This window comes from Natator depressus, chromosome 7, assembly GCF_965152275.1.
Source record: "Natator depressus isolate rNatDep1 chromosome 7, rNatDep2.hap1, whole genome shotgun sequence".
In the NCBI taxonomy this organism is placed as follows: domain Eukaryota; kingdom Metazoa; phylum Chordata; order Testudines; family Cheloniidae; genus Natator; species Natator depressus.
The window spans coordinates 46,131,374-46,140,526 of NC_134240.1; the positions used below are offsets into that span (position 1 = coordinate 46,131,374).

Here is a 9,153-nt window from a genome sequence, read left to right on the forward strand (position 1 = left end):
TAGCAGACTTGCTGGTAATTGTTTCATTGATGTGAACAGCTGGTTGAATTCTGGGGTGGCAGAGGGGTGTTTACTACAGCTGAGCTCTATGAGCCCCTGTTTGGTACAAAGGAGGGAGCTGGGAAAAGGGAGGAAGCAATACAATAGCAGGGCTGTAGGGTGAGTGGAATGTGTGGCAGTACCTGACAAGGTGGGTTAAGGTGCCGTATGATGGACACGAGGGAGTCTTGAGTTCTAAACCTGACTTTGTTATCCTGCATGCTAGTTAATCCGTGCCTAAATTTCCCCCCAGAGATGACCACTGCTGCTTCCTGGTGGGGTTGTGAGATTTGTGGTTTGCTGTACAGTAGCATTGGGGAGCCATGAGCAAGGCTCAGGGCAGGGCCCCATTGGGCCATGGCCTGGAGGTTTTCTGTAGAGTGCTTTTAAGACAGAGTGGGGGAGTGCAAGGCAGATTTTCCAACGGTGTGTGTGTGATTGGTTGTGGGGAAGATCTGCGGGTTCAAGGGTTGTAAAGAATCACAAACAAAGGAGGGAGGGAGGAACAAGCTCTAGGGATAAAAACAGGGACCTGTTGAAAGGATGGCCAGAGAGGTGGGGCAGGACTAGGGATACCCCCAAACCTCCCCATTCACTCTGAAGCTCCAGAGGGAGATGAAATCCTTAGAGACGAGGCTCAAAAATCCCCTGAGGACCTGTACAGCCTCACCCTCCAAACCGCCCCCATCGCCTGCCTTTGGAGGGTGCCCACACGGGGGCCGGGAGGAGGAATGAAGGGGCGCCCCCCAGGAGCCCAGAGGCGGCTGGGGAGGGTGATTCCTCCGGCTCAGTCCTGTCCCAGTCCACCCGCTCAGAGGCTCCCCAAGCGCGCAGAGTGGCGGTTGCTGCAGCTGGGCTAGGGACGGTCCGGTCCGGCTCTTTGGGGACGGGCGCGGAGCCGTCTGCCCGCAGCTGTGCGTTCTCCCTTCCCCCGCTAGGTGGGGCTCGAGCCAGGCTGGCGCTTCAGTGCCACACCAGCCCGGGCGAAGGCGGCGGCGGCGGCGGCTGTCGGGCGCCGCGCAGCAAGGCGGTAAGTGCGTGCGGTCCCCGGGGACTGGGGCGCTGGAGGCGCCTGGCTCCGGCGCGGCTGGGGGAGGCCCGGCCTGGCCTGGCCTGGCGGGCAGCGCTCGGGCGCGCTGGCCGAGGCGTGCCGGTAACCAGGGCTGCTGCCCCCCCCCCCCCGAGAGCTGGGGGCGCAGGCAGGCTGGGCCGGGGGCTGGCGGTGGCCCCGGTGCAGGGGCGCACAGGCCCGGAGTCGCTCCGGCGCACTGCGATGCTGCGGGGAGGGGCTCTAGCCGTGGGGGCCGGCTACTTTGGAGCGCCCGTGGCGCGGCTGGAGGCGGGGAGGGGAAGCGCTTGGTAAACAAGGGCGTGTCCCAGGACACTTGGGCAGAGGTGGGCCTGGCAGCCCCAAGCTCCGGCCGGGGGCCCCCGGAACTCCTGCTCTGATGCGCCCAGGTGGGGTGAGGTTTTGTGGGACAGACTCTTCTGCTCTGGTTCAAAGATGCCCAGAAGGGAGCAGGTGACAGAGCGTCTCTCTGCCCGCGAAGGCGAGCCTGGCACGCGCCCCTCCACAGCGGATGCCACGCCAGAGCGGCTGGACCAGGTCCTCTCGGAGCAGGCCGCCCTGCGTGAAGCCCTGGCCTCCCTCTCAGAGGAGCCGTCTAAGCTGGCGAAATGCCTGGAGGAGACGGTCGGCCGGGTGGAAGCCCTGGATGCCAAGGTGGTGACCACACAGAGCTGCGTGGTGAAGCACGCGGCTCTGATGAGAGAGCTGGTCCAGGGCGGCCTGGAGACAGAGCGCCGGCTGGAAGAGCTGGAGAACAGGGTGCGGGCCCGGAACGTCAGGGTCATTGGGGTCCCGGCTGCTGTGGGAGACACAGACCTCATCCCCTTCTTGGAAAATCTGGTGCCAGCTTACCTGGGCTTAAATGCGAAGGAAGCTCCTATGCGTATAGAAAGCGCGTACCGGCTTCCCATGAGGAAGCAGGCAGCAGTGCCCGGGTGGATGGTGCTTGCACTATGCTAATGACCCTCTCCGATTTCTGGGCCCGAGAGAGAATTCTGCGGGCAGCACGGGCCTGCTGCACAACCAAATTCCAAGGCCCCAAGGTCTCCTTCTTCCCCGACCTCAGCCTTGCCACGCATGCCCGGCGGCAGCGCCTCGTGGCGCTCAAGCAAGCGTTTGTGAAGGAGGGGGCTCAGGTCTACGTCCTGTACCCTGCCAAACTAAAGGTCCTGTGCCGGGGGCAAACCTATGTCTTCAGGGACTGCACATCTGCAGCCCGCCTGCTGGATGAGATCAGACAAGGTAGTCGGTAGTGGGTGCAGAGAGCAAGGCTGAGCCTAAAGTGAAAGGCCCAGGGCCTGCCTGCTGGTGGGCAGTAAAGATACTGGGGCACTTCTCTCATTGCAGTGCAGCATTGAGTGCTGAGTTCCTTAGGGGCATGCTCAATAAAGGGGAGTCATGTTTGCTCTGTCTGTCATGTGGATGAGCCGCTCAGGTAATTGGGAGCCATGGATGACTGAAGTATGGCATGTCCAAGACAGCGGCTTTCTCCTTGCCTAAAGCCTCCCCTGCTTTTGGTTCTCCTGGCTACAGTATTCTTCCTCCTCTGTATTTGTGTGCTTAGATCGTCAGCTTTTGGAAGCAAGGACTGTCTCTTTGTTCTGCATTCATACAACTCCTAGCATGGTGGGGGGCCTCGTCCATAGGTGGAGGCCCTTGGCCCCACCACAATGCAAATAAAAAATGAGTGTTGATGTGCATCATCCAGCAGCTATTATGTTTCACCCCAGAAGTGGCTGCATGTCAGTGGTGGAGGAAGTGAGCTTCCAATGTCACTTGTAAAGTGCATTGGGGCCCTTCTGTATCAGATGCGTGTCAGTTACCATCACGTTAATTACTTGCACCTTGATGACAGGACAGCTTTCAGCTTGAGTCAGGTGATTTGCAGTACAGGCTAGTGCCTGTGTGGAGAACCTGACCCCATTCAAAGATCTCATTCCCTCTGTGTGTTTATGCTTCTTTGAAATGCTGTTGGCCAAACATTCAAAGCCCTTGAAAGCAAATAGCGCAGAGTACGTGCCCAGCCTCAGGGCTTCCATGCAGCTTGCGTGGCTTGCCATCTGGGGAGGCCTTTGAAAATCTCATCCCTGAGACTTAGCTGCTGCCCACAGGACACAGGGAATAATTGGGGCACCTGGAGGATGCTGGGGCCCCTCAGTGCTGTCTGGGAATAACAGAGTACAGCAAGTGGGCCCCTCTGACCTTGAGCACTGTGGCATTTTTCTTATGCATGCCAAATTAATTACAGAAAGCGTCTCCCAGGCAGCAAGTAGGGAGTTGTTTCTCCTTGCAAGCATGTCTTTACTTGTGAGCCTCCTGCAGAGCCAACTCTGTTCGGGCCCTTCCATCCCCTCTACGCTGTGCAGGGGAGAATTCCCCCAGTGCAGGGCCTGCCAAGGACTCCAGACAGCACTGAACTCCTTAGGGTGTTATATGGGGCCCCTCTACGCTGGGGGGCAGTGAAGTGCATTGCCCTATCCATCAAAGGCGGTGTAATGACTGTGCAGGGAGGGCAGCCCAGCCCAGCGTTCTGTTAATCTGCTAGCACTGGCGGCCCGGAGCTCAAGGCTGGCTGTTCTCTCTGGCCGTGCTCTGCCTTGTGATGTGCTGCAACCCGGGGGTTCAGATTTAAAACTGCTGTAGAAAGGGCTGGATAGTGCAAGAGATTGAATAATGGACCGCGGAATCTCGCCAGGGTACCTGCTCAAACCCCGCCTCCGCTGGTGCTTCCTAGCAGGCAGGTTTGTGGATAACTGGCCCCCATGGAGACTGGCCTCTGATTTCTCCCTTATAGCTGGGTCCCTCACGCTGGGGGCTGGAAAGGGGGAAGCTTTCACTGCTGCAGCACCTGTGCTGTGGGTTAAGGGATGCTGCTGTCTAGGGCCGTCGGTCTGATGCCCTGGCACTAAACCCCCTGTAAGGAGGAGAGTGCCCCTGAAGATGTGCCAGGTGACATGAGTGCGAAGTTTCCTGAATACTGGAACATGCTGGGAGCAGCTCCCTACAGTACCAGCCAGGCGCCTGCAATAACCATAACTGGGGGGGAGGGCCAGTTGGGGGGCCTTTAGGTGCTACTATGTTCAGGGATCTGGAGGGAGTCTGCCACCCATGTCTTGGGATCTGACCCGTGTTTTCTCAGGGCTGTTGCATGTCCCGCGGGTGTGTTGGGGGGTGGGACAGAACATGGAGCTGGGAAGGTTCTGGGCGGTTGGGAGTGATGGGTGGGGCGGTCGTGGGGGCAGCAGGAGCCTTCAGGGACAAAGCAGGGGAAAAGGCAGCAGGGAGAGTAAAGGGGAGGCAGGGGGAGTGCATGGGAGGAAATCAGTGGGGGGTGGGGGTGACATAGAAACCACAGATCCTGGAGAGTGGGTAGGCTGTGAAAGCCACTGTGCGGAGGAGTCCTGCCAGTGCCAGGTGGACTAGGCTGACCCCTCTCTGCAAGGGGGCACCTGTTTGTTAAACTCTTCCTCTGTGCAGCGACCCCCCAGCACTAGTTGGTTCCCAGGGGTAAGTGATTTGGGGCAGGGGAGAGGTACAGTGAGGGTGGCTGTTGCTACCTAACACAGTGCAGATGCTGGGGTCACAGCCCCAGCCCAGGGGGCTCCAGACCAGCCTGCCTCCCTTCGGGCATGACCAGGATGGTGGCTAGGAGTGAGAATGAGGCAGAGAGACCAACACCAGCTGCTTCCCTGAGCCCTAGACAGGGTAGGACCCGGCCTGGATCGGCCTCTGACCCTGGGCCTGAAGTGTCTCATCCTAGTGACCGTAACACCAGAATTTCTGCGCTCTGCTGCAAACGTCCCCCAAACGTCTCTTCTGGCCTAGGATCATGCATGAGACTTCGGGGGTAAAGGAAGCCCCATCATCCCCCCACCCCAATAAAAAGCTGGGGGCCAGAATCCACCTTGGTCCCCACCCTCCCGTGGTGCCCTGGTATTTGGGTGGGGAAGGGCGCATTCCTGATTGGGAGGTTGCCCTGGGGGATAACTGTGTCACCTTAGTGTGCGTGTGTTGCCCCGGTCAAGTATGCATCCCTCTTCTCCTGGTCATTGCTGAGCCATGAGGTCCCTTGTCTCTTCTCCCGTGGCTGGGCCTTGCCGTGCGTTGCGCTGTCTGAGCTGCAGCATGGAGCCGGCACTCAGCTGTTCACCTTCTCTCTCTGCCCCTTTCAGAACGGCTGACGATGGCTTTGATCCGCAACAGACTGGGGCTGCTGGTTCTCGGGGTCCTCGTCACCTTTGTCCTCTACCTGTTGCTCCCTGCAATCCAGCACGAGAGGTTCACGTCCAGGGCAGGCAGCCACAAGGCCCAGGCCAGGGCTGAGGAGAAGGGCCAGCAAGATGTCAACGTCACCGTCCTAACAGGGACCATTGCAGGGAGCCCGTCCATCTTATTCAGAGAAGGCTTCCTGCTCCAGAGAGCTGGGACTCCCAGCCCCAAAAGGTGGGTTAGTCTTCTGGCCACCAGAGCTGGTTCTGGCGTCAGCACTGTGGGTCATCGTAAGCAATCTGTATCCTAGATCAGCTGTCCTAGATCTGTGCTCTTATCTGAGCTCCTAGGATGAGCAGGGTCTGGGAGTGGGAAACTTCCAAGGAAAACCTGGGGCAGGTGATTCAGTAGCTGGTGCTACTCTCTGTAAATCAGCCCTGTATGGTGTTGGGGTGAGGGCAGGGGTGAGAGTAATTTAAAGGACTTACAGCTACTCTGGAGTCCTGAGCAGGGGGCGTGGCCTCAACCAGAAGAGGCTGGACCTCTAAATACCCGGGCCCTTTAAATCAAGATTTAAAGGCCCTGGGGCTCCGGCTGCGGCTGGGAGCCCCAGGGCCTTTAAATCACCCCTGGAGCTACCAGCTGCAGAGGCGGCTGGTAGCCCTGGGGCTCAGGGGCAAATTAAAGGGCCCGGGGCTCCAGCTGCTGCTACCACAGCGGAGCCCGGGGCCCTTTAAATCACCGCCGGAGCCCAGGGGTAGTGGTGGCGGGGCTCTGGCGGCACTTTAAAGGGCCTGGGGCTCTGGCTGCTGCAGGGAGCTCCAGGCCCTTTAAAGCGCTAGCCTGGGGAAGCTGGTCCGGTCCGGCACAGCGTACTGGCTCTTGCTGGTACACCATACTGGCTTACTTTCACCTCTGGGTCGGGGTGAGCTTCCCGGGGGACCCCAAAATGCCCAGTTCCTGACCACTTGTAGTCACTATATATCCTTTGTCACTCCTTGCAAGAGTAGGGATCTTATCCCAGGTGCTCATCCCAAATCTTAATTACTCTTAAATGTCCGTCCAATTGAAACTGCAGTGCTGGTGTTTGTTCATTTCCTGTCTGACACAGTTTGGTGAGCTCTGAAACAGCTGCTGCGTTCCACCCCAGAGGTGGCCGCACTTCTCCGTAGCGGGAAGTGACTCTCCTATGTGTTCAGCAGGGATCAGCCAAATCTGCTGATCCAGAGGCCACCTTGGATCTGCATAGATAATGGTGACAAACAAAACATAGTGTCTGTCATCCTAACAGCCCCAGGCTCTCCTGCTGGTAAACTAGCACAGAAACAGCCTCCCCTGCCCCAGCCACAGCAGGGTGGGTCCCACTTCCCTCCTGGCAGGTGCCCCTCTACCTGCTGTTGTGTCCTCTGCAGGCTGGAGGTGGTTTTTCTGCACGGCCAGGCTTTTACTTCCAAGACCTGGGAGGACCTGGGGACGCTGACCCTGCTCTCAGAGGAAGGATATCGCTCCGTTGCTATCGACCTGCCTGGTAGGAATATGCCACCCACATATCCCAATTAATTTCTGCCTGCAGCCATAGCTCCTGTCTCCCTCTGCCCGCCAGCCAGCTGGCATGTGCCAAAGAGACTGTACAGCCCCATGCCTCTTTAAGTGGTCAGTTCCAGGGAGTCACATGTTCTAGTGATGTTCACTACATACACCATGCTTGTGCCTCCGGATCTGTTCCTCTCCCGGGGTGCTGCCCGTACGCACTGGGCAGAAGGCTGGGGCTTTGGCAGGGATTTTGATTTTGCGACACTGTTCCACATTGCCCTGGAGATGTGGCAAGACTAGCATATGTGAGTCCTGCTGGCATCCAAACCCAGCACGTCTGCTAATTAACTTGCATGTCCCACAAGAAATCTCTATTGCACTGGCTCCTCGCTGGGGTGAGGGCTGTTGGGGGTGAGGGAGGAAAGGTTTAGGATGGTGAAACCTTCCTCCTGCTACGGGCTCTGGCTCCCCATGCAGACGCCTTTGCCTGGGCCTTCGGGGCACGCTAACTCCTCCTCCTCCTCCGCAGGCTATGGCAACTCCCCGCTTTCCGATTCTGTCTCCACGGAGCAGGGCCGTGTCGCCTTCCTGCTGCGTGTGCTGAAAGAGCTGGGGATCCAGAGGCCAGTTCTGATCAGCCCGTCCATGAGTGGCCACTATTCCGTCCCCTTTGTCCTGGTACATGGGGCGCAGCTGAAGGGCTTTGTGCCCATTGCGCCTGTGGGGACCCAGGAATACACGGCCCAGCAGTACCAGCAGGTCCAGGTATGGCAGGGAAGGGGAAGCATCTGGCTTTGGGGCAGGAGACAGAGCTGGTCCCTAGAGCAGAGGCTTCTCAGCTGGTCGGTGGGGGTAATCAGGGCCTGACTCACAGAGGAACTTGTCCAGTTTTGTGACTGCAGCCCGGAGCTTCTCCAGTCACTGCAGCAACGGCTTGTCAGCCCAGCTTGCTGCAGTACAGCTCCCCATCTCAGCTACAGCCTTCTCTGAGGCTAGGAGGCTGTGTGTGTGTGGAGGGGAAGTTGAAGAGGCTGTGGACCCCGCTCCCCGGGGCGCTGTGTGTGGGAAGGGCAGCCCTAGACCCCATGCTCTCTGGGGCTGGGGGGCATGGTCGCAGGCTCCCCAAGGCTCTGGGGTGAGGGTTTGAGCCCCAGGCTCCCAGGGGGCCCTGGGATACACTCTGCCTGGACACCTCTGCCCTGTCTCAGAGCTACGCTGCTCTCCAGGTCACTTGAGTCCCTTGTGCCGCGCTCTCGGGGCAGCGCAGGTGGGCGGGGGTCTGTTGCCGGCCTCCCGCTGCTGAGGGGTGGCGAAGGTCTGACGGCTGAAGTTCTCCCTGTCTCTCTGCAGACGCCGACTCTGATCATCTATGGTGAGCGCGACTCCGGCCTGGGCACTCAGTCCCTGCAGAGCCTGCAGCAGCTCCCGAAGCACAAAGTGGTGGTGCTGCCTGACGCCGGCCATGCCTGCTACCTGGAGAAGCCTCGCGAGTTCCACGAGGTGCTGCTAGCCTTCCTGGGCGAGCTGCAGTGAACGTGGACCCACCTGGGGCCGGAGCCTGGCTGTGCTGAGCCTTGGCTGCGTGGCTGGGACGCTGACTCTCTGACCCTGTCATTGAGGGCTGTGGGACTTGTCCGGGGGTGGGGAGTTCTCACCGCTGCCGCCCTCCTGGGTCTCTGATCCTGCGGCAAGTCGGGCTGGAGGAGGTGTGGGAGCCAGGGGCTTGGCAAGGGACTTGTTGGATATCGTCAGCCTCTGCAGGGGGATGTGCCAGGTGCTGGGATTCTGCCTGCTTAGGGGCATGATTCTGCTGTGTGTGTCAGGAGGTAACCGGCCCCCTGCCAGCTTCTGGCTGTGCTCTCCTGTTGCACGGTCCTTGTGTTTGTTGTTTTCTCATCCCCCTGCCTTGCCTCTCTGCAAGGAGCCCTCGCTAGGGCCCTGGACCGTTGCTGCTGAATGATGGGCTGGCGTGTTCGCCCGAGGGGTGCAGGACAGGCCAGGTGACTTTCTGGGGCTTGTTCCAAAAAGCGTCACTGTAGAGTAGCTGAGCATCTCACTTGGCAGGGGCTGAGGTGCGGCGGGGCTTGGTCCCCACCAATGGCTCCGATGGGTTAGCGGTTGTGTCTGATTGTTGTTTGTAGGGGGCGTTAAATGGGCCCTTTGCCCGCGAAGCAAGGGCTGTTGGCATGTTTCCGGGGGGTGAATGATTTAACTCCTGGGTGGGTAAGCTGCTCTGACCAGGCCCAGAGGAGGGAGCTCTGTGGAGGAGTCTGGTATGAGGCCAATAAACCATTTGTACAGTG

At 59.2% G+C, this 9,153-nt stretch overlaps 1 protein-coding gene across 3 annotated transcripts; it reads left to right on the forward strand.

Annotated features, from left to right (window-relative positions):
- The first annotated feature begins 879 nt into the window (after window positions 1–879).
- Window positions 880–9,153, forward strand: ABHD14A (abhydrolase domain containing 14A). 3 transcript variants are annotated; one of them, XM_074959857.1, is made up of 5 exons: window positions 880–1,069; window positions 5,281–5,551; window positions 6,730–6,845; window positions 7,380–7,615; window positions 8,201–9,153. In XM_074959857.1, the coding sequence occupies exons 2-5, from the start codon at window positions 5,292–5,294 to the stop codon at window positions 8,381–8,383; spliced, it is 795 nt and encodes a 264-aa protein (XP_074815958.1). In that variant the 5' UTR covers window positions 880–1,069; window positions 5,281–5,291; the 3' UTR covers window positions 8,384–9,153. The 3 variants fall into 3 exon arrangements, with proteins under 3 accessions (XP_074815958.1, XP_074815957.1, XP_074815956.1); XM_074959856.1 differs by lacking the exon at window positions 880–1,069 and adding an exon at window positions 1,490–1,867; XM_074959855.1 differs by lacking the exon at window positions 880–1,069 and adding an exon at window positions 1,935–2,350.